The sequence below is a fragment of the Cheilinus undulatus genome, linkage group 23, assembly GCF_018320785.1.
Source record: "Cheilinus undulatus linkage group 23, ASM1832078v1, whole genome shotgun sequence".
NCBI classification, from domain to species: Eukaryota; Metazoa; Chordata; class Actinopteri; order Labriformes; family Labridae; genus Cheilinus; species Cheilinus undulatus.
This window is the reverse complement of record NC_054887.1, coordinates 4,773,901-4,799,220: the sequence shown is the minus strand read 5'-3', so window position 1 is coordinate 4,799,220 and position 25,320 is coordinate 4,773,901. Positions and strand designations below refer to the sequence as shown.

The 25,320-nt window shown below is 40.2% G+C and overlaps 2 protein-coding genes across 2 annotated transcripts in view; both read right to left on the bottom strand.

Moving 5' to 3' along the window:
- Window positions 1-12,057, bottom strand: part of ahcyl2b (adenosylhomocysteinase like 2b) — an 84,315-nt gene extending 72,258 nt beyond the window's left edge. The window contains exon 1 of the mRNA XM_041780593.1: window positions 11,667-12,057. Coding sequence (XP_041636527.1) covers window positions 11,667-11,993 — 327 coding nt within the window. The 5' untranslated portion in view covers window positions 11,994-12,057. The remainder of the gene's footprint in view (window positions 1-11,666) is intronic.
- A 699-nt stretch (window positions 12,058-12,756) lies between these two features.
- tmem209 (transmembrane protein 209) lies at window positions 12,757-24,208 on the bottom strand. The gene is made up of 14 exons (XM_041781249.1): window positions 24,147-24,208; window positions 23,611-23,767; window positions 23,457-23,515; window positions 23,015-23,376; window positions 22,673-22,877; window positions 22,406-22,581; window positions 20,137-20,208; window positions 19,900-19,996; window positions 19,463-19,588; window positions 19,245-19,342; window positions 17,378-17,492; window positions 16,140-16,237; window positions 14,193-14,266; window positions 12,757-13,988 (listed from the first exon to the last, which is right to left on the bottom strand). The coding sequence occupies exons 2-14, from the start codon at window positions 23,748-23,750 to the stop codon at window positions 13,934-13,936; spliced, it is 1,677 nt and encodes a 558-aa protein (XP_041637183.1). The 5' UTR covers window positions 23,751-23,767; window positions 24,147-24,208; the 3' UTR covers window positions 12,757-13,933.
- Between the last annotated feature and the right edge of the window lie 1,112 nt (window positions 24,209-25,320).

The following is a 25,320-nucleotide window of genomic DNA, read 5'->3' as shown; positions in this document are numbered from 1 at the left end:
TGTGACCTGACACAGCCTCTGGACAACTTTATCCCCATTTTCTAGATCACATTAGCACAAAACAAAGCTGCTCCTGCAAGATGCTATCGATGCAGCAGTTAGCAGTTGTTTACACCGAATTAAAGAGCATTGTGGAAGCAAGGTAGTAATCATTAAGAAAAGCTTAAGTGGCTACTAGTTGCAGGCAGCTGCTTTACAGTTTTGATGGCACGTTTGACCAGGATTAGGGGCCAAAAATAATAAAAACAAATATGCACATCGTCTTTTATTCAGTTCACTGGAGAGTAATGCCTCTGATCTGCTCGTGTCTATCTTTATTTTATTTACTTCAAGGGTTGTCTCTGACACAGCGGCAGTGTGTGCATTTTGGCTTGCATATTTACATTTAGGTACCTCTATAGTAGAACCGACAAAACAACAAACAGTTATATAGAAACTGACACTGAAAATCAGAATCCCCAAATTTGTCATCAGGGAAAGTAAGGAGTGCAACTCCAGTAGAGAAGACCTACATTGATCCTGGATTAAGAAAAAAAGAACTCAATCATTTTACCTTGACATCATCAACAGGACATTTTTATTACCTTCTAAAATTTGCATTGGTATCTGCCTGCAGAATCCTATACATTTTCTTGAGACTTTATAAATTTGTTCACAGCTGAATAAATTCATTTCCTGAGCTACGGATGAATCTTCCTCCTTACATGCTTTATAACCTCTCCAGCCTTCAATCCAGAAATTTTAATTCTAATGTTTTTAAATCAGCTTTATCTTTCATGAAGCAAGTTCTTAAGGTCACCTAAAGCCTTTTAATGCTGTGTGAGGTCTAAATTGTATCACAGGAGAGTTGTGTGCTTTAGAAACCCTGAATTTTATGTGAGAAATCTGAACACTCCAGCATCAACTTCGCACTCTGCTGTTTTTAAGTATACCATATTGATAAATTCTCATCAGTCACCTTCAATCAGTGATTAATGATTAACACTGAAGGTATGCAGTCAAACAAATGTCAAAATCCCAATCACCCCAACAAGAACTTTTCACAGCAGCCCTAAACAAGCAGAACTAGCCCCAGCTCTCAGACTATTATCAACCCAGGCCTATCTGATCAGACCAAAGACTCCAACACTACATGGTCTAGGCCAGCGGTTTTCAAAGTCTGAGGTGGGCCTCTGCTGGGGGCCCATTTTTTCACACTTTTCATCCATTTAAGCATCCTCTTGTCACTAAATATCACTTTTTCCTACTTCTTGCCTATTTTTGCCACTTTTTTCCCAATTTTTTGCCCTTTTTCACTGTTTTTTTCTTGCCTTTTTCACCAATTTAAGCATCCTTCTGTCATTAAATACCACCTTTTCCCTACTTTTTGCCCATTTTTGCCACTTCTTTAAACCACTTTTTCCAATTTTTGCCCTTTTTGCCATTTTTCATCCATTGAAGCATCCTTTTGTCATCAAATACCACTTTATTCCTACTTTTTGCCCATTTTTGCCACTCTTTACTGTTTTTTTTACTCATCTTTTTTGCCTTTTTTGGCCACCTGTTACGCATTTTTTTTCTCACTTCTTACCCATCTTTTTCACTTTTTATGCCCATTTTTGCTACTCTGAAAGCTCCTGGTCTAGGCAAACCTTCATCCTTCCTCTTGCTCTTGTTCTTCACAGTCCCACAGTGACAATGCTTCAGGTCAAACTCCTGTTACTTCTTTCCTGAAACCATATCCATTTTACTGACAGAACAGCAACTCCATTAAAACCAGACATGCATTTTAACTCCAGCAACATGTAAAAAGAAGGAAAAAACATGGATGCTGGTTGAGTTGTTTTGATTTCTGATACTGCTTAAAATGCAGGTATTGGTATCGGTTTATGCACCCATCCAATGCTGTTTGGTTTAACTTTATATTTGCTTCATTTAGCCATGCTAACTGTTAGCGCTATGAACCAGAAACCAATTCTTCTCTGCTGCCAGGAAACTCTGCATGCACAAGCTACAGTTTTTAGAGCAGCAACCAAAGACCCACTGCAGCAGCAAAGAATGGAGGCTGTGTGACAGTTTTCTCTGAATGTGATTGTTAAGATGCCTTCCTGACTGGCGCTGTCATACACGGCCAGAAGTGACAAGGTTTATCAAAAGTTCAATAACATTTGAACCATAAATCGCTGCCTCTTACTTGTTTTGCCTCTTGAAGTTAGCCGTTGTGCTTCCCCACTGACACTCTTGATGCCTTTGAATCCTTTGCAGCAGCATTTTCAGCGAGCCTGGAACTCGTGTGACTTTTTGGGACTTTGATGATTAAATTCACACCAGCAAGCCTGATACCGAACATCTTTTTATCCATTTTAATCCAATTATGATGATTTATTATCTCTAGCTTGAATGCTGTCATATTGTTTACTCTTTGCGAGGGTCTGTCAGCCAATAGCAGGCTGTTCTGTAATCATGTGATGCTGCCTGAATAGAGCATAATGGAGAGAGATAGAAAGCCTGTGATGCAGCTGCCTGTATTACTGTTACTTTAATATATAGCAGTAAAACTCAATAATCAGCAGAAAAACAACCTTAAGGTCACAGAGATGCTGTACATTACGATTCTATTTGTTTAGCCATGCCTGAGTCAAATATAGGTCTAACATAATTTGCTAGTCTGAAAAGTCAGTCCAGAGTCTCTACATCTGTATTGGATCGGTACCCAACAACTTGGTACTGGAATCTGTATCTAGAAGGAAAAAAGGAACTACAAACATTTCTAGATGTTTGTAGTTCAGCAGGTAGAACAGGCATCCATATGCAGAGGCTACAGACCAGAACGCACTGGCTGCAGGATCAATTCCTGGTCTCTGTGCATGTTTTGCGCTTATCTTCACCCAATTCTCTCTCTGCATATTTCCTGTCCTAACAAATATAGGCAAAATGCCTTAAAAATAATCTTTATAAAGTTTCATGTGGATTCTGCTCCCTTGGGCCACACAAAGAAGTTTTGCGTTGTTCTTTCTAAATATGCTGTTTAAGATGAGTTACAGTGTGTATTTCAGGAGTGGATTTTTTTTTTTAAAGATATACATTTTAGGTTTTTTTATGCCTTTATCATAGAGAGGAGGACAGTCAGAAACAGGGATGAGAGTGTGGGGGTGAGACAAGCAGGAAAGAAGCCAACCGCATACATGGGGCACGACCTAACCGCTAGACCATCTGCTCCCCAGGGGTGGAATTTCTAATAGGGCAGAGCAATGTGAACTTTTCTCTTAACGACTTTTTCAAACTTGGACGTTCCAACACCAGATTTCCATCCTACTAAGTCTGGAATAACTTTGTGGGTTATGTTTTTTTTTTTTTTTTGCACTTGTAGTTTTATTTTTCTTTTTTGCAAAACCCAATGCAAATCATCATTTCTGGAGGTCAGCTTTGACATCTGTAACATTTTTATTGCTGCACTCACGGAGCTCTCTGTTGAGAACAATACAGCTCTTTTTAGGGACGCATTAAAATTATCTGCACTGATAAATCAGCTGATATTGTAAATATATTATAGTTGTTTATAATTCTGATAAAACCGATAAAATCCACTGACAATAAAGCCATTGTTGACTCCTTCACGAGACTACACAATCTGGAACCGTACATGGCTTCACGGTTCTTGGTCTGCCGTTGGAGGAGAAGCCTCTGCTGCACCGGACTTTAGCTCCATAATATTCAACATTCTACTTTTTTGTATTAACGGTTTTCTTAAATTGGGAAACATGCATGATTTGACATACATCAGCTGAATTATTGTTCAGTTGATTGAAATGTCAGATTAGACGATGTGTCACAACAAATATTACAACAAAAGTGAAAAAGAAACACTTTAAAACCAAAGTATGTGGTTTCTTAGTAGGGCTGGGCAATTAATCGCAAATTAGATTAACTCGCAATACGGCCTGCTGCAATTTTCAAATTGCTGAAGGTGCAATATTTCTTTAATCTGAAATCTGTGTCAAATTACCAGTTTAAAACTTTTTTTTTGCAGCAGAGATGTTATGCATGTTACATATGCAATCATTCTTGTGGCATATTTTGAGAATAGTGTACAAAAAAATCATATTTTCTTCATTTTTATATGTTTTCTCATTAAATTTTAGAATTATATTGGAACTGTCATCCCCTTTAATACAACAGTTCATATTCGATTTTCAAAATGAATCAAAATCATCACAGTAAGTTATTTTTTTCAAAAATCTTCAGCCCTAGATTAATCTAATATTGTGTTGGTTAGTATAGATTGAATCATTGTTTTTCTTGGAAATTACATGAGATGAAGAACATAAGAACTAAAAGAAATAATTGCATTAAATGGCAATTGCAGTATTAGGTAAAAAAAATCGCAATCAGATTATTTTTCCAAATCGTTCAGCCCTATTTCTTAGTTTATAACTTTCTTTGTTTGAAGCACAAATGTACATACAAAGCAAAAAAAAAGAATAATTAACAGTTGAAAAGTCAGAACAGTTCTTTGTTTTTGATGTCAACACAAGTAATGTCAGTCACTGATGGGTAATAAATATCTCTGCTCACTATATATCAACCCCTCTAACCCCCAGATGTGAAAATAAACATCTTTTAAAATCAACAATTAAAAAATATATCAGTTCTTAGCCATCAGGAGTAGAAAATTATCCATTATCAGTTAAAAAAAAATACTTATTGTTCATCATTACTTTTTCATACACCAAGAAGGAGCAGGATGACTGATATCATCTCATATACAACAATGGCAAAAGAAAGACCGTTTATTTTCAGGGTATAATTTTCTGATGCTAAGGTCTAGCCATAGTTCTTTTCTTTTGTTGCTACTTTCCCAATGCAAAATATCAATTTTAGCAATTTAAGGTAATGATGGAGAAAAACCTTCCATCAGTTCACTCAAGGTAAACGGATACGTGGCAGGTGAAATGTTTCCAGCAAACTCCCATGAGAACTCTACAAGTTAAGAGTGAGGAATTCAATTTAACAGGCTGCACATACCATTGCAAGTCCATTTATCCTGTTAATCTTGACATTCATGGATGGAGAGGGTCAATAACAGGGTAGGAGGAGGAGAGCAGATACAACAGTCCCTTACTGTTCCTTAGATTTCACACCATGGTTCCACATTCTCCCGGTCAACTCACAGCAAAGGAATGTTTAAGTGGGCAGTGGAGGTGTACCCCAAATGATTTGCTACATCGGCCTTTCAAACACATCACGATGACATTTAAAATCTTTAAAACTGTCTCAAAAAAAGACACTGTTGTCAAAGTGTGGAAAGGGGAAACAGACCTTTGCAAAAATGCAACATATGTCAACCTATGTCAGCCTCTCACAAACACGACCTTGTGAGCTAAAATGTCAGATAGCCTGCACGCTCTAAAAGCAAGCGGCACGGGTAAAAGCACATCTAAGATAAGGGTTGGCTTTATTCAGGCGATTTACAGGCATAACTTAAGTAATCTCAAAATACATTTGTTAAAAACAAAAGCAAAATTAAGCTACGAAGACATCTGTCTGCAAATTAGAAAGCAGGATCCCCTGCAGAAATGCATCAGATCACCACTGTGTGCACACAGAGAGCAGCTCAGTCTCAGAGCTGACTCACTAAAGAGAGGGGATACGGGAGGGAGAGTGACATGATCCCCTTTGTAGCTCGGAGTCGGCACAGCCTGATGAAGATGCTGCATGAAGATGACAGCAACCCACAGAGCAATGAGTACTTAACATTTGTTTTTTAACCGTGTGTAGTCATGAGTAGCAGAGTAGTAATGAAGGAACAAATTACACTCTTGGGCTTTCTCTTTGCTTAAAACTTCACTAATCCTTCACACTCAGATCCAAGAGGATCAATTAGTGCTTACCTTCCCCTTTTTTAAAGCACACTGAAACAACTATGCTGTGACAACTAAACTAGACTGCTTAAATAAAACAGCTATGTGGTTAAAAAGGCAATGCCAGATTTACTACACAGAGAGATTCTAAAAAAGGCACCGAATAGGCCACCAAATTAGAGGAGAGAGAGTTGATGCAAGGACGACGAATTAAATTTAAACCCTGGATGTCTTTCTGGATCCATATCCTGGTATTCCATGAAGAGTTCTCGTCCCAAGTAGAGCAGCCGCGGGTCGGTTTAAGCCTGTTTAGCAGTGAGCGTTACCAAGAACTCCAGCTTACTGGATGACATAACATTAGATCAGAGAGGGATGACCTCACGAACCAACTGTGCTGTGGAGTCTTCAGACAGATCAGTTCAGGCTTACAAAAAATCTGTGCTGGGAACTTCCAATTATTGTCTGAGGTCTAAGTAGAACAGTACATTAGGTAAGATAGCAGTTAAAATGGGAAAACTCTTACGTTTGGTCAGTCTACCCATAAAATTGTTGATTCAGTTTGGATGCAGACCTTGCAAAAATTAAACCTCATATGTCGAGTTTCTGCAGCGGAACTTAATAGACTGACTAGAGAGGGAGGGATTTGCTCCAGAGTACACTTCATGTGTGGATCACTGTGCAGACAGAGTATGTGGAATATGAGGGTCAGACGTGACTTCATGAAAGATTGGTTGCACATGTAAAGCATTTCAACTAGAATGAAAAGGACAAAACTAGGTGCATACTAGGCCGCTAATAATAACGCGTTAACGCTCTTGATTAATCTGGAAAGCTTAACGCATTAAAAAAAAATAATAACGCGATTTAATCATAAGACTAAGTTTGACCACAACTTCCTACAGTAGTCCTTCTGCACAGATGTTTATGTCTCGAGGGTGAAAGGTTAAAGGCGGGTCAAACAAAGCCAGCAGTGATTAGTGAAGCCTGATTTATACTTCTGCGTCGCGTCGATGCCGTAGTCCAATGCGTCAACGTGGACCCCTACGCCATAGCCTGACGCGCACCTCCAAAAAATCCTAACTATGTGTCGCGGCGACGCGAACCGCAAGTGATTGGTCTGCTCAAAATGTCATTTCCGGCAGTTGCCAACAGTCGACTCCTTTAGTGGTCGTACAGACCACCTCCGCAAACATCTTCCCTGTCGCCAGGACTTCAACATTTTCAACAAAAGAATTTGTTCGTTGATATCGATGAGCTCTAACTCCAAACAAACACACAGCCACATCCCCCTAGCGGCATGGCGGTGAATTGCAGAGTGACACGTACCCTCGACGCAGAACCTCGAATGGTCAACGACAGCAGGTCTGCTTCACAGCAAATTTAGATTTAAAAAGCTGCCTAATGGAAGTCTGGATGAAACAAAAGTTGTGTGTACATACTGCGGCGATGAACTGTCTTTACACCGAAGCTCAACGAGTCTGAAGCACCACTTCCAGGCAAAACGCATCTTTGCTAATGTTAGCAAAGACAAATGTGTGACACTGCTCGTCCAGGATTTAGACAGAGGCTTTTATTAAGTCCTGCCTGCTGCCATTTCTCCGTGGGTTTTTAGACTTTTATTTTTTTGCCTTAAGTAACTTAAGAATTAAGAATTTTTGTACTTTCAACACTTAGCATATTCCTAAATAGCTCCAAACATGGCTTTTTGGTAGAGTTTCTCTATGCAGAAATCCAGACTTGTCCGCCAAGGACAGTTTGCTGCTGCAACATGGCATCACCTGTAAAGAATCTGTAACAAAGACTTGGTAGCTTTTTGGTAGCTGCACCAAAAGCTCAAATAATATGTGCCATCATAGGTGCACATCCCTGAATTGAAACTGAATGGGAATGCTATCTATCATCATGCAGCCCCCTTCTCACTGTAGCCCTAGCTAATAGCAACAGCCAGGAGCTAGTCCCATTACTTGCTGAGCTACTGTATTTCCTACTTTCCCTTTCAAACTGTAAGCATCATCCTAGACTTCCTGGAAACTGGAGCTATTCGTGACAAGCACCGTACAACAATGAAACTCATCACTGGGTAAAGAAAAAAAAAAAAAAAAAGCTTACATCTGGACCCACCTACGACAGAGAGCTGGCCTTTTTAATCCCCTCATGTGACAACATGATAAAGGATTAAAAGCCAGTCAGTCATCCAGTCACTCTCTCAGTCAACACTGCAGCCCGCCTGCATCACCGTGTCAGCTTCATTGCTTCACTTACCCTTTACTGCACAAGGCAAGCAGAATTCAGCAGATGCACAGGGGCAAGGCTGTGGTCATATATCTATAATGCAGTGTGCTATAGGACCCACTATGCCGTGTGATCTATAAATAGGCTGGAGGCAACCTTCTGTCCCAGTGGATGTTCAATGCAAGGGTTGAGCACACAAATGTAGTGACAAGAATATTCCTGTAATTATGTAATCAACTTAAAATGATGGATTAGTTTATTTATTCTTTTTGGCTTCATCCCCAACTCACAGCAGCACCAAAATTAAAGAAAAATAAATAGCAGAAGTCGTCCTTATATAAACATCACATCCCTTTAAGGTAAATTGTATTAAACTTTTGTGGAACTGATGATCCTCCATGTCCCTCTCATTAATGATTCTACTCCAATGAGTGCTGCCATCATATAATAACTATTCTGAGTTTGCACAGTTGTCTACTATAAACAGATCCACTCACAATATTAAGAGCCTGCAGCCTCTAAAACAACAGCAATAAGTTTTGCTCCAACATTATTTTAACTTCTAGATATTGGCTTGCCTGATAGAACTATAAACTTCTATTATAAAACAACTTTTATGGTACTTACAGTTTGGTCCCACTACCAAGGCTCTGCTTTGAATATATTTAGACAAAATTTTACATTTCAAACTGTCTTATTGACTTTCTTTACCATTGTTCTGTATGCAAATTTGGTCTCCTCAATTAACCAGATGTGGCGCATACTCTCCAGCGTCTTAGCTTTTTGGCGCCCCCCCAAATACGGTTCAGCCAGTGGGTCCTGTCCTTCCACATGCCTGCTTTCTATGACAGAGTGAGGTAGAAAAAGCCATCTGGTCCGAGCTGCTGTTGGTGCATAAGCCATTCTTACTCTGTATTATCCAACTCTTCCCTGCACGAGTCTTCTGTTTGGGTTTCCTTAGGGGTTGTATTACAGGACTGGGTTGTGGAAGAGGGCGTGGGTGATGAGGGTATCTCATCCAACTCGTTCTGTCTCTTGGTTTCGCTCTAACATCAGCAAATCTTTTGGTTTTCCATCTGAATGGTTGGTTGCGAAAACACACTAAACAAGTGCTTTGCTTTAATTTCACAGCAAGAAGCCGAAACTTACAAACACTGAATTAATCCAGTTACAAAACCAACATGTTTAGCACTGAGCTTGGTTGAAAACACATGCCTACAGGATGTCAGTGAACCAGAGGGTTTTATTATAAATAAAATCAATTCCTTAACATGACTGCCACTGTTACAAAAGTCTGAAAATGAACTCCGGCTATGTGTCCCTATCAAATTCTAGCTCTGAACAGAAGAACAAACATGTTACTTTTGTCTGAGGACTTCTTATCAAAAAGCTGTTTTCTTCTGAACTTTGCCCTCAAGATTCCCCACTGCCTGTCTTCATGGAGACTTTAAAAGACACAAAGAGAAGCTCAACTACAGCCAAGCGTTTCCTAGATTCTCGCTCTCTAAGAGAAAGGCACACTAAGTCAGTCTTGACCTCCGATTTAAGCCACAAGAGCAGGAACTCCCTTGCTAAAGCGTAGGTGTTATAAAGGCTAAATCAGGCTTGTGAAAACTAGGTGACAGGAGTGCCCTGGGGTCACGGATTACTGACTTCTGTTATGTCTGAGTTAAATCACACACCTTGAGTCGCACTAAAACAGTCAGACCAGATTTAGCTTTGCAGATGCAATTAGTGAACATTTTGGATACACTAACATGCCAAGTAAGAGGCACTGATAATTATCACTGCCATGGAAATGCATTAAACTTGAGGAGCCGATACAATAACTAGGGATGTCCCGATCCTGACTGCATGCATCAAATCAGAGCAGATAAAAGCATTTTTTAGTTAATCTGCGTTTGAGCTGATCACTTATGTCAGCTGTCATAGAGTAAATGTGCAAGTAAGACAACAGAGCAGCAGAAGCGAGCAACCCCATGGCTAAAATGTCAGCATTATGGGGGATAAACAGTCCAATGGCCACTTGCAGCACATGTAACATGACCGTTTGACAAGAGAGTAGGAGCAGGACTGCATTAAATGCTACCAATTTGATCTGACATCTCCGAAACAAACAGAACACTGTGACACTGAAGCGACACGCTCTGAACTTTAAGAGGAAAGTTGTTTTCTATCACTCATAGCTGTTGCTGCCAATTCTTCGCATATAGCTACCATCATCAATAAGCAATTTCCTACCAAAATGGGAGGTAAGTTTATGGCCATGCCTGCCACAAATTTGTCTTCCAGTTGGTGTTTTGTTGTTTCTCTTGTCCCTCTCCTCCTCCTGCTTTTACCCACTCCTAGGTTGTCAACATGAGGTTGGTCTGCTTGACAGTCGTGCCCTATAATAGGGAGGGTTTATGTCGCAACTGTAAAGGGGAAAAATACTCCAAGTGCTGTGCTCATGGTGATTAAGGCTGGTCTTTATTATATTAGAGTAAAGTCTTTATAATAATATCAATGATTAACACCGCTTTATTAATATAGGCCACAACAAAGAGCATAGTCTGGACCAGCCCTCTTTGGAAAGTGTCTTGAGATTACTTCAGTTATAAATAGGGGCTAAACAAAGAAAGACTGGCTGAATTTTTAACAAATAAGCGAGAGAAAGCAGTCTGAGCAGAGATTTGATTTTAAAAGTTTTACAACAATGTTAACTGAGTTAAATGGAGGAAGGCTGTGACATCTGTTTAGTTATTTTTGTAAACAAAGGCCATTTAAACTCTAATCTTGGCAAATATGAGTATGGGATCAGGACTCTGACTGGGTAGATCATGACTAAAAAATCGGACTGGAGGTCAAAAATGCTGATCGGGACATCCCTAACAAAAGCATTTATCCTCCTCCACTGCATCATATTAAAGCCATTTCCAAGCAGTTTACCACCTAAGGTGGCTAAGCTCCTACAGTAAACAACCTGATATATAATTTGGCAGTAGTCTGCTGCAGGAGAGCACCACGTGTCTTAAGACTTTAAGCGTGTAAGCTGTCAATTTTCACGACTGTTGACGAGGCAAAAATGCTAATTATTAAGGCAAATGTGCCAAGACAGCAAGTTAAGCCCTGTCAGTAGGTTTAATAAAAGCTTATTTTACAAACAACACGTTTAATATTCAGTCGTGTAGCCCTGCTGCGCCTGCTAACTTTTATAGAAAAGACATAAATCAAAATAACACGTGTAAGGTGTGCTTTAAAAGAGAACAGCAAGTTTTGCCATTGCTTTCCTATGACAAAACTTAACAGGAGTTGTAGTTTCACCAAGCTTCAAGCTCTTAAGAGTTCATCTACAGAACACTTGGTGGTGTCAGCTTCAATGAAACCGCTCCTCAAACAGTGTTTAGTCTTTATTATACCCTTTAAAGTGTTATTAGCTCCAAAGACCGTAATTTAAAGTGTTAACTGAAAGCTGAATCAGCTTTGGGATCAGCTAGCCTGTTAGCATCGCCACACAATGCCAGCTTTCCGTGTGCGAGCTTACATTGCGGTGAGGTGCTTAGTGGAGGTCCAATAACATCGAGGCTATGGTGGATAAAACGTTGTCTCACTCACCTTTTTCATCCGTGGCGCTTCGGCGACGGTACCGTCACGGTTGACAAAAGCCTCTCCGCCGTTCTGTTGCGGGTCCGACCGCTTCATTGCCGACGCCTGCGGCATCTTCGCGGGGTTCGGGGTGAGCAAATCTTCCCCGGCTTTCGCGGAGGACTCCGCCGTAGGGGAAGCAGCCGCGGAGGAACCGGCCTCGTGCGGCTCGTTTCTGGCGATGTTCTTGCCCTCTGAGGTCGGTGTCAAAGGAGAATCAACCGGCAAGTCTTTGCCGGTGGGAACGTCTTTGAGTTCGACCTCTGCCATTTTCGCTGCCACAACCTGGACTGACATCGCTGCAGTTTCACAAAGTCCTTTTTCCAACACAAATAGCGAGTCAAGCGGATGTGAGCGGACGAGCGACGTTGGCCCAGTGCATGCTGGGATATGTAGTTCCGCTGCGAATCTCAGCCTTTCATTCAAGAGGACGCGTCTGTATACAGTTTAAAGCGTACGAAATCACATGTTCCCAAACGACGGCGAGCATGTTCAAAAACGATAAAACGATGTCTGATAAATGTTATCAAGCTAGTTGCGAACCTAATAAAGTGCTAAACTATACAACCCAGCTGCAAAAGCTACTCAGAGAGATGAATTGTGGGAAAATGTGTTTTTAACGAAAGAGGGCGCCACTGAACTACAAAACAAACGCGATTTCTGCCAGGATTACGTCCCCAATCACGTTTTAAATTCCCTGTTCTCTAGAATTAAAGAGTGATTGTTTGAAAAGATTAATTCTCCCTCTAACAGGCGAAATCATCATCAGGATGATAATCTCTTGCAACATTCCTTCATAGAGGTCACACTTCTGCATAAGTCATTTAGAGACTATTTGGAAGAGTGGAAATTATTGATACATGAGACTGTGAGTCAGCCTAAAGTCATGGAATTGTCGTTGCTGTACAAGACACTGCATCACATTACAGAGCTCATGTGGTGGATATGCAGTATGTCATGAGATGTGACCAGAAGCAGGTCATAGCCAACAAAAATGAACCACAATGCCACCAAGTGGATGCATGCAAAAGTTAAAAAAAAAACACAGAGGGACCATAGGTGCAGTGAAGTTCATATTTCAGTTTTATTTAAGTGGTAGAAAATGCTATTACTAAACCCCGATCCCAAAAAAAGAAAGGAAAACAAACCAAACGGGGCATGTAATGAATGGCCGCCATGAGACAGTAGGATCAACAGCATTATCAACGCTTGTCCAAACAAACTCTGCTCAAAATAAATTACTTTGGTGATTTTAAGGCCTATTATTTTTCCATCATGTCTCAAAAGTATCAATTTATTGAGCCGCATTGCAGCCTAGTCCTATAAAAAGCTTTGCAACTGAGGAGCACTTGATATTTTGCCTTTCTTTTTTGAGTTTTCCAAATTCTGTAACTACTCCAAGCATGGGAACTAGGGATGCACAATATTATCAGCATGATATCAGCGGATATGAAAATTTCAGTGACTATGTACAACAGATAGTTTAGCTAAAAAATCTGCTGTAAATCAGCCATAAATAATGGCTGTGCAAACACATAAGTTAGTTGGAAGCTGGACCAACTGACCTACGTCAGATGAAGTCTTTTTCATTATTCCTTAAACTTTAAGTATACTTAAAGGAGTGAAATGTTTCAATTTGTTCACTGAACTTTTAGGTCTGGTTTACATTTAAATATAGGCAACAGCAAAAATTGATTTCTATGTAATGGCATATCAAATAAATGCAAAAATCCAGTATTGTGCATCCCTAATGTGAACAGCATCCATACTGTAGCAAACAATAATTCAACCACGGGGAAAACAGCATACCAGTGTTAAAAGTTCGTTGAGGTTAAAGGAACAAAAGTCCAAACATAATGTTTCTGCATTCATGCTAAAAGGGTCTGAGCCCTGACCATGAGACACTTCTGAGGTATTTTCTGTACAAGGCTGCCATGCTGGTACATTCTCAAAATACAAAACAGGAACACCAAACACTGTTAAAAAATATAGCTCTGCACTGCATCAAACACACTGTGTTGTACACAAATGCATTGATCAAACACTAGTGACAATACAGATCTTTACCAATTTGTACACTAGAGTTGCAAAAATGTCCAAAAGTCTTGTCTTTCAAAGCGAAGTGCTCTTTTTCCAACCTGCCACTGACAGAGCAGCCCTTAAGTTGAAACAATATCCAACCAGTGCATGGGGAAAGAATCTTTTGGGGATGTTTGTTTCAAGCCAAAGATGACGCATCAGTCTTCAAATATCCACAGGATGTTCACCCCTGAGAGTCCAAGATTTACTCTCCTGGAGAAAGCAGGAAAGCAATTTAATTTTCCTTCAAGGTCAAAGCCATTACTTTGAGTCAAAAAGCAATATGCACTTTAGTTGTGTGACCCTTTGGCTGAAGATGAATTAATATTTCATTACATCCTGATATGGAACATACTTGTGGCAAAGATTATTTGTGATAGCAGGTCTTTTAAAAGGATTAACATTAGATGTACTCACCCCAGCATCCCTGACTCTTTAGTTTTAATGACAAACAGGAACATGAGGATTGTATGGAACAGGTTGTTCCGTCCCTGTAAGAGAAATCAAGATGGTTCATGTAATGGCACTACTGAGTATAACAGAAAAGACATCCTGAACCCACTTATGCATGAGATGGCTGCCAGCCCTCTGTTTACCAGCTTTTCTCTTGGATATGAGAGGCATAAGGGGGCTTTCTATTATACAGAAACAGGACTTGATAAGCTATTTATGCTTTGTAAAAAAGAGGCTATTCTCTGAGAGAATGGTAATTTTCTCAAATTCTATAAGGAAATCATTATCAGGAGAAGTGCTGAAACCTAAGATGGGATCAAGGCTTTAAAAGCAAAACCTATTTATAAAAAAAATACGGGAAAATCTACCAGAAAAAGGCTTTCTGGTAGGCTTGTATGTTTTATTAACAGTGCTATTAAAGCCACAATGTCTAGATTTTTTTGTGCTGAAACATCTATGTTAACTAAAAAATACTACAACATTTTTTCCATATTTATTCACTTAATGGACAAAAATATTTGGCTGTCTGACCATTACACCAACAGAGACTGTACTGACTTTGTATTCTGATAAATGTACTTCTTGGAAGGCTTTCCACAAGATTTTGGAGTGTTTCTGTGGGAATATGTGCCCATTCATTCTGTAGAGCATTTATGAGGTCAGGCACTGATGTTGGACGAGAAGGCCTGGCTCACGATCTCTACAGTTCATCCCAGAGGTGCTCGATGCGGTTGAGGTCAGGGCTCTGTGTGGCCAGTCAAGTTCTTCCACCCCAAACTCAACAAACCATGTCTTTATAGTCCTTGCTTCATGCACTGGAGCACAGGAACAGAACTGGGTCTTCCTCAAACTGTCACCACCAGGTTGGAAGCTTAGCATTGTCCAAAATGTCTTGGCATTAAGATTGGCCTTCACTGGAGATAAGGCGCCTAGCCCAAACCCTGAAAAACAGCCCCATGCCATTATCCTCCTCCACCAAATTGCACAGTGAGGCAGGTAATGTTCGCCCTGCATCCACCAAACCCAGACTCACCCATCTGACTGCTAAACAGAGAAGCTTGATTCATCTCTCCATGGAACACATTTCCACTGCTCCACAGTCTGGAGTCAGTGAGCTCTGCCACTCCATCCGACGCTTGGCATTGGACTTGGTGATGTGAGGCTTACGTGCAGCTGCTCAGCCCATGAAGCTCCAGCTGCACAGTTTTAGCGCTCGCACTGATGCCAGCAGAAGTTCAGAACTCTTTAGCTATGGAATCAGCAGAGCGTTGGCAACTTTTATGCACCTTAGCAGGTGTTGAACGAGCTCTGTGATTTTATGTGGTCTTCTGCTTCATGGCTGCATTGCTGTTGTTCCTGAACGCTTCCACTTCCTTATATCCCTTACAGCTGACTGTGGAATATCCTAACCTGACACAAACCTATGATATACAGCATTTGGGTAAGGGTAGAGCCTTTGAAAAAACTCGAAGGGTGACTGGATGAATGTTCTGTCTGTCACATCTTTACGGGCTAATCAGAGCAACAAAACACATGACACAGACGCTACCGAGGTGCGCGTGCACAGCTACCAAGAAACAAACTGCAACTATAGACATATCAGTACACGACTTTTGTTGTTTTTGAAAAAGAAAACAACTCACTGCTGTTCTTTGTTCTTCTTTTAACAAATGTCCTCAAGTTCTGATAACACTGGTGTTTTAGCAGCATCCACGCTAATGTCTTCCACCATAATTGCACCGGTTTTTTGTTGCTGCTTGCTTACGTCACAACTCTGCTGCACCCAAAAGTACTGCCCCTCGTCGCTGATTGGTCCTGTTACTTTGTAACCGGGCCCAAATGGTTCAGTCAAAAAGAGCACAGAATGTCCCGTCAGAGGCTGAAAGCTTTTTTTTTTTTTTTCTTCATTACCTTTGGGAGGCTGTAGATATGCCCCTGGTAGATGAGCTGGTAGTGAGGTGGGGTGGTGCTGCTTTGGTGAATGCAGAACAGGTTCTCCTTGGTTACATCTATAACAGCAATCACAGAGAGGGAATCAAGATCTGAAGCAAAATAAAGTTTAAAGTAGCAATAGAGAGATGATCTGCAGACCCCACAGCATCCATGTACTTTGTATTCCATCTACACCATGGTTTTCTCTGTGCAAAGGCATGCACCCTACCCCACTGGAACCATGTCTGAAGCATGGCGCCGCGTAACCTAGAAAAGCTGGATTCACAGGTTCCCACAATCACGGGGAATAAAAGACAAAAATACAAACAGCATATCATTTTGTATTTTCAAACTTTATTTGCACTATGTACCTATGGACAAAACAAGTGCAACATGGCATGTGGCACAGCAATTGTTTTATCACAATTATCTTGTTTTCCTGATCGTGGGAAGCCAAAACTGTAATTGGTATTAAAACTTGATTCATTGCCCGGCACCAATTGCTCGGTCTGTCAATTTTGTCTGTTTTAAAACTGACAGGGTTGCAAATGTTGTCCTACTTCTGACTTCCTGTTTGTGTAGATATGCTTTGTTCATTCAGATACATGTGTCAGCAAAAATTTACTTAGCCACGGTGCAAGCACTGTAGTAGAAAGGGTGTCATAAGCTCCAGACTGCAAGACAGAACACTGCACACACAGATCATCTTTGAACGCCATTAATCCTAAAGTAATTATATCTAAATTTAAGTACACAGGATTAGATGAGTGGTAGGTAGAGCAGCGGTGCACACACATAATTTGGACAACAGTTAAAATAATAAGTTAAGGAAAATAAAGCCGTTTTTTAACATAACCACACAATGTAACCTACATTATCCTAAATTTAGTGAAAGAGAAGCACTATTTATTACCTTTACATGTCAAAACTTTAACAATCTCCTACTCTGCCCCTATTATTTTTTCAATCAGAAAAAGCCAAACAGACTGTTATGAAATTACCACCCTTAATTACAGAGATTAGTTTTACCTGTGGGTCTCTGTGCCCTAAAATAAGGTAATTTACCCTGGAATTTTTACTCTGCAAATTACAGACACGGTCGATTCACACAGGATTAAAAACACAGACGTCCTGCACAATTATTACAAATCACCAGAGGTCCCTAGGTAACTCAAGTCCCGTGCAAATAGGGCCAGAGCCAGTTTGTGCACACTCACCAGGTTTGTCAGGTGTGTGGCTGAAGTGCTGTGAAGTGAAAGTCTTCCCATCTGGGTACTTTGGGTGAGGGGGCAGTCTTGAGTCCAGGTACGTACAGAACACATGCATGAGGATCTGGGGGGAGAGATAAATATTAAGGACAAGCGTAAGACTGGTGATCACACATAACTTAAATGTTCATCTACATCCTACTAAAAGACTGTAAAGTCCTCTGTTAAAAATGGTTGTCATGCTGATAGTTTGATAGGTGGGATGATGAGGAGCTGAGGATTTTACCGGCAATTTGGTGTCAGCTGTGTTCTCCATGATCAATAACACTGTTGTTTTCAACAGCAGAGATAATTTCCGCAAACCACTGCTAAATTATCTCAGTTATTAGCGATTTCACCACTTGAAGTCACTGTTGTTATTCTGTACTGGCTCTAGGTTTAGGCTGTAAGCTTTAATAATCATCAAAAAAAAGCCTGGTCATACTTTTCAGAACCTTTTGGTGCTGTTTTAAGTTATTTTTGCCAGTTTAGAGCCAAGTAGCCTCAGGAGGCAGCACTATAATAAACACTGGGTTAAAAAATGCTTTGCATTGATTGGTTGAATTAAGTGAAGCCGTCTTATCTGCAACAATATTTTTGTCAGTTTGGACGTAAAGCTCTAGAAGTTAAAATTAGCCTTATGTCTCTGTGATGCAACCAAACAATGACAACCAAATAAGTTTAAACACAGAGTTTAGTATGGACCTTACACCTTTAACTTAAGACTAAACCCACCTAGCTGGTGCAACAAGCTACTGGAGGCTTAAGACTTAAAAAGACTTTTAAATTTCACATGTGCGCTGTAAGGCTTTCAACTGACTCATCTGCATGTGTTTGAGAAGTGAAACAAGTTTCCATGCCTGCTCCTCCCACCCTGACAGGCCTGGCTGCATCTGTGTCCTGATTCTTATGCATTTGCTTTCACTCCCTGCAGGTATGTTGGGGATTCCACGAGGCACATATCTAGGACATCACAATTTCAAGTAATCTCTTCTTGGGCCGACAAACAGCAACAACCCCCAGAGTAAGAGTTCAGAAGGAGAGCCTTCCAGACTGAGTTTTTACGCTTTTCTGATCGGCTACTCTGCTACAGATGCTGTTGCTTCATACATTGTACAATAAGGAGACTAAAAGTTTAAAACCTAGCTAGCATTTCTGTATCTTATTTCATGGTATAAGAGAGTTAACCTGCTCCGGGTAGCTTTAATCAGGCAGCAAACACAAGAATATCTAGAAGAATTAGGAATGCTTCCCGAAATGCAAGCACCAGCTGATTGGCCTGGGTAGTTTTCCATCCAAGTTCAGTTCAAGCCACTTTGTTTGCAAAAATCCCTCGCTGTGTTCTGACAACAGCCCATTTTCTCAGCATGCACACATCAAACTTGACCCACAGGGAATATTTAGTGAACTTGACACTCAGTTTATTTGACCAGAATCTGCAACAGATTTAGTAACGGATTCACTGTTTTACTCATTTTAAAGTACTTCTCTATCAGCGCGAGTTGCATTTCTTGTCTTTTTCTCTCCTCTTACAGTAAACAGAATTTCTTGTTGTCTTGAACCATAGGTCAGACAGAACTAGACATATCTGAGGGCGTCATTTAAGCCTCTGGAAACCTGTGATATCTGTATATTTCTAATTTGCTGACACTTGCAGACTGAAGGATAAAGGGATTAATCAAGAAAGTATCAGTAGATTAGGTGATAATTAACAAAATCGCTTGTTGCAACCAAAACAAGATTACAGACCAAACCTGGATTGGCACCTGTTCAGCGACTGTTCTGTTCTGTAGCTAAGCAAGCTTTTTGTGTGTATTTGTGTGTGTGTAAAACTCACTGCACAGTCAGTGGGGAGGTCTGTGTCCCACTTCCTGTTCTTCACATCACCGCCACCATTCCAGCGGAAGGAGCTCATGCAGCCGCTGTGGGCCAGCTCTGACAGGAGAATAAAAAAATCACACATCAGACATTATGATTGACTTTTTTTGTTTTAGCTCACATTTAAAATAACATAAGGCCTGCAGCCAATGACAGATGCTGTAACACTGAACCAACCTTTTATTCTGTCAACGAGATATTCCTGGTTGGGAGTGACGTCCAAGTACTGAACAATAGAGTTCATAGTGGGGATGGAGGACGCTTTCATTACTGCTGCCTGTTTCAGGCTGCTTATGCTGGCCTCTGGTGGAGAAAAGAGAGAGATTCAGGAAATTACAAGAAATCAAAGTTAAGATTGCTCTAAGGTTTGCATTTCAGCTTAATGTACATTTCTTAAACTAGATTAAATTCTGAAAGAACTTTCGAAACCCATAAAACTGTCTAAAACAGTGTGACTTTTTCTCTCTTTTGAAAAATGTTTTTACATTTCAAATTTTAATGGAATTCAAGCTTAAAGAACTAAAACACTTGAAAATTATAACTGTACATTCGATGTTTTCTGTCTGCAAAGCTAGCCCATTTTCAATGCTTCATGTTCCCTGTTGATGGTCTACCTCCGATCTGGAGCTCAGGACAGCCCATCCTCCTCAGATGGCTGTTGACAGAGTCTAATTCCTTCACCAGGGGGTCCAAGATGGTGTCACTGATCCACTGCAAAATATACAAAAGATTTGTTTTTGTTGTATTTAATTGCCCATTAATATGAGGTAGAGTCTGAGGAATGAATTCCTTTTTAAAACGTATTTACAGATACTCTCTTTAGTTCGTAGTTAGCATGTGTGAATGCTCACATTTCTCAGCTTGGCTGTCCAGCTGTCAATACGGTCCACTACGGGACGGCTGGTTGTGATTCTAGCCCACACCTAAGAAACAGAAAGGGAAAAAGGTTACAGTCATAAACTAAAGGGATTCCACTGTGACTCTCTAAGGGAGTAACAACTAAGGCCAGCCACACACTACAGGATTTTACGCCTGATATGAGGCCAGTTTTGCCTTCCCTGACCATTGTGGGGGCGTATCCTGAATGGCGTCCTTTGCAAGCTACTATTTGTCTAAATAATCTGCATGTGTGTGGTGTTAACACAATTCTTTGACTGCTCTAAATCACGTCGTTGTGGATCTGACAGAGTAACCACAACAACCAACGAGAGCAAGCAGAGAGGGTAGGGTCACCAGCCCGATCATACATAATTTCACCGCTCACAACCATAAACACAACTGTAGCTTCATTCCAGCCAGGGTCTAATCCAGAGTCTTTTACTTGATTTATGATTTTTTGCTGCACCTGTAATACATGGAGGGACAGCAAGAGGGTATCAACAGACATCCGTGTTTCTTTTGTTTCTAAAGTCAAGTGATCACGTGGGGTCGCTGGCAGGTCGGCAGGTGTGTGGTCTCCAGTGATCTGACGGTCTGGCTGAGGCGTTTAGTGTGTGTGTTCAGACGCTTAAAGATAAAACATTGTTTGAATTTGTCCTCATGACTGTGGTCTCCCACGTTTTTAAAATCGTTTCAGATTAAAAAATCGTCTACTGCGTGGCTGGCCTACTCAGTTATTGCTGTTTTAAGTAGTGCTGCACAAGAAATCTAACTGCAATTGCAATGTAAGACTGTGCAATTACATAACCGCATAAAAGACTGCAATTATTTTTGCATTTTGTACTTGTAAGGTTTATAAAAAGTCCTGCAGAACGGTCTTATAATGGAACCACAATTGCACTTTATAAAAGTACCATAATTTTCAAAAAAAGGAAAAGCATTTATTTTCCAGGGAATATTTAGTTATTGTGAGGGCAGTACTGTAAGAACTTCAGTTTCTGTATTTTTAATGCTATTTATATTTTGAGCTGAGAAATACTCAATTGGAAGAGGGCTGGGCAATTGATCAAAAATTAGATTAAATCACAATATGGTGCAATATTTACTTTGTCTGACATCTGTGTCAAAATATCAGTTTTAAACTTGTTTTTTGAGCAGAGATGATATGCATGACCTACTATGCAATCATTCAGGTGCCATGTTCTTTAGAATAGTCTACAAAAATATCCTACCTTCTTCATTTTAGTACTTTTTTTTCTTATTAAATATAAGAATGAAAATAACCCTTTAATGCAACAATCAATATCCAATTTGCAAAATGGTTCAAAATCATCTGAAACAGACACTTTTAAAGAATTGTTCAGCCCTTGTTTCAGATTAAAAGACAGTTATGGAATAATTGCATATCAAATCACAATTGCAATATTGCAGAAAAAAAATCACAATTAGATTATTCTCCAAAATCATTCAGCCCTATTGCTAAACTACCATTATTCTCTGCATTTTCCTTGATAACCAAGCAAGATTCATACCTTTTATGGATTGCATCCTTTCCCAAACTTAAGTATGCATGGCCAATTTGGAAACCTGAAATGTTTCTAGGGAAAACCAAAGCCCTCATACTACCAAAATATAAGAATTTCCAAAGTGAACGGTTACTTTTCAGAGACATTAAGGTTGGTAGGAAGGTATTTGTGTATCACAAAGTGAAATAAATAAGCCACCACCATTTACTTAGTTTTGATCAGGCAACCTCGTAGTCACTTACATTTTCTTTTTTAATATTCTTCTCCTAAAATTTACTTTCTGACTCTACAAATCTTTCCTATTAATGTTATGTCCCCAGAGGCACTGATAAGTCTCCAATCAAAGAGAAAGCGGTATTGGACCATGTCTGATGGAGTGTCAGCAGTTTATCCAATACCAGTTAAACTGTGACACCTACATCAGACAAAATACATTTAAAAAGGTGGTATGTAAGTTAATGTTCTGGCCGTTTTGAATTATTTCTGATTCATTGAAAATATAAACATCAAATCAAGTATTTTATGACATGAATGTATTTTATGGTTTATTGTAAATTGCCCCTTGCCACCAACCTAGAGTATCTTCGGGGCCGACACTTTGGGAAGAACTGGTGTATTATTTTGTAAATGCAGATCCCAATATTGTCCAGTATAATTGCAATTGCACATTATTACCAAATTGTGGTGCAGTGAGATTTAAATCAGATTTACAGACCTCCTCTGCAGCCTGTTTGGAGCCGAGGTCCGTCTCATCCTTGTGTGCAGACGGGGCCTGAAAGCGACATGCTGGCTGGTACAGGAACTTCCTCAGGCTCTGAGCATAATCTCCCACCGAGCGATTGTAGTTCCAAAATGTTGGGCTGTGGTTCGGAGACACGGACTCAGGACTCCCTAAAACAAGAAACAGTTTCTCGTTACTAGGGTGTCTTTACACCTGGTCAACACCTGCCTGCAAGTATATATCCGAGCCACTCATATTTACCCAGCTGGCTCCGGTGGCTCTTTTCCTCCTCTGTACGGAGAAACCTCTCCAAACTTTTCAGATCTTCCATGTAGTCCTCCTTGCTGCCAGGAGAGTTAAAAACAGAGGGGGACGTACGATACCGAGCTCTCAAGCTGGATCCCTCTGCTGGTCCAATGCTGCTAGGATAAGGAGGGGAGCCAGGGGATGGACTGTAGTTCAACACCTGAGAGGGAGAGAGTGCAGTGAAGTCAATACACAAGAATCCAAAATCATGTATGTGACATTGAAGCCCAGTGTTTTGTTGTATTTGTCACCTTTTGGTCCCAATTCAGAGAAATATCAGTAAAGAGATGGATATACCTTGCCAAAAGCCACTGATGGGGAAAAAGGTCCCCCTGCACTGTTCGGAGTGGATGGGTTGCTGAGAGGAGGGCTGTATCCTGGTACACAACTAGGAGAGAACTTGGGGCTGGTTGTAGCAGGTCGTGAGGGGCTGAAACTCAGCACACTTTGGCCCTGCAGTGGAGAAGACTGGGCCGGAGCTGGAGTCTCCTTTTTTTCTGGCTTTTGGGGTGGAGAGGCATGAATACTCGTGTTTCTGAGACCCAGGAGGCGGTGCTGCTCAGGGGATACAGCGATGGTGGAGGGAGCCATCGTGTACTTGAAATATTTCCAGAAGTCAAAAAGAGCATTGAGGCTAAAGAGGGAGGCTAGCACCAATTCTGTGGAAAAGAATGGGACAAACTGAGCATACAGTCTCTTAACATCCTCGTTTTATTTGTTAGGGAAAATGAGACCTCACCGATGTACCAGATAGGCCAGTAGGTGATGTTGTAGTATCGGCTCAGCAGCTTTCCTGACCTAATAGAAAGTCAAAAGACAGATACCAGATGGAATGGCTGTAAACAAGAGCCTATTTTATGAGACAGAAACTTTATAGAGCTTAAACTACTTACATTTCAGTATAAATCATGCCTGCTAGAGACATGTTGAGTACAGCCCAGGCTAGGACAATCTGTCGAGCCTGTTCCTCCCTCCTCATCCTCAGCGCCCTGTCAATCATGCTGGGCATCCCCTCCTTCGGCGGGGTCAACATGTTTCAGACGGTCCAGGCTGTCATCAGGGTGGTGGGAAACATAAAAGCAATGCAGACACGCTGTTTACTGATTCAATTAAAAATTAAAACAAACTAAGCGGCATGGTTAACACGCACAGTGAGTTACAGAATATCTATATCAATTGGTCGTTCATTTAAAAATAACTGGGAGGATTGAGAAGTGCAGAAGATTGACGGCTAATAGCACGGCACAGTTAGCAGACCTGCTAACGGTTAGCTAAAGTTAACTAGCTTTCACATAAACAATACAGTAAATGTTGGCTTTTAGTGGTAATTTCATGCCCTGGTTTAGACACTCTTTTAAACAATACCTTACAGCAAAGCGCGAAAACAAAATATGAGGACTATAAAAAGGGAAAAAGGGATATTTCATACCACGCTAGAGTGAATGATTACCGCGGCGCTGCATATTTCGTATTTTAACCGGAAGCTCTTGCACTCTCTTCCGGCCAGCGACGCTGCTGTTCGCTTTAGAGGTGCGTCACCATAGTGCGTCACACGGGTCGCCATATTGAAGAGGTGCTCTAGCGGCTGTTTTGTTGAATTCACCTGGAGGAAAACATTTTATAATTAAGGAAATAAACTCTTTGTTATTCTAAAAGTAATGTAGGTATGGTGGTGCTAAGTTTTAAACTTCAAATTATACATTCAGATTGAACTGGTTATCAAACTTATAAAAATAAAATGGCAACATCTGGAAGACCTAACTTTTTTGTCTAAATTGTTTTTGTCTTAATATGTTTTAAGGTATGTAGGTTTTTATCTTATTCTAAACTAATGTCAGTTATCTTTGAATAGTGTAACCTCTTATTTTATTATATTGTATTATACAAGTTCCAAAGGTGGAAAAAGAACATGACTATTGTACTCAATTCAAAGTTCAGTTAGCCTTGTTAGAATTTACTGAAGTTAAAGTACAAGTACTGGTTTAAAATCTACTCAAAAAAAATTAAAATGTATTTATTTTAAAGTTTACTTTAAGTGCTGAGGAGCTACTGAGGAGCTGTACAGTAAAAACTGATCTTTTCTTTTACTGTCCATAACAATAGGAGAATATATTTTTATTCTCAGGAGAATAGAAATGCCTAGGTGAAGTCCCACTTCTATAATAAAGTTAAATGGCAAGCAAAATGAATGGTATACATTTGTCCACACTACATATATTTAAACTACATCTATGAGAGAGTTAAATAATTTACATTATAACAGAGCTGCAGTAACTGTTGAAAATCTGTGGCAAGATGGGTCCTCTCTGACAAGAAGAAAGCTTATAGAAAGGCAATGGGTACTAAAGAAGAATATACACCATATCCTTTAGAAGCACCTTAAATAACAGGTGGGACCCCTAACTCAGTTGATAACTTCACTCAAGGTGCGAATGTGTTTTGCAAAAACAATTCACCAGAAACAAGACCAAAGGAACCCCCATAGGGATCAATACTCAACATCAAAAGACATCTAATCACTTTGCCCAAGGGCATGATGGAAAACGGCTGTTTTGAAATGTAGAATATGCTACTTTGTGGTCAAAAGAAGTGGATAAAGTAGA

Excerpts from the sequence above, each read along its gene's own strand:
- tmem209 (XM_041781249.1), bottom strand. The coding sequence starts at position 23,750 with ATGTTGACCCCGCCGAAGGAGGGGATGCCCAGCATGATTGACAGGGCG. Across the intron at positions 23,516-23,610 it reads GGCATGATTTATACTGAAAT|GTCAGGAAAGCTGCTGAGCC; the intron begins GTAAGTAGTTTA and ends ACTTTCTATTAG. Across the intron at positions 13,989-14,192 it reads AAAGAGTCAGGGATGCTGGG|GAGAGTAAATCTTGGACTCT; the intron begins GTGAGTACATCT and ends TGCTTTCTCCAG.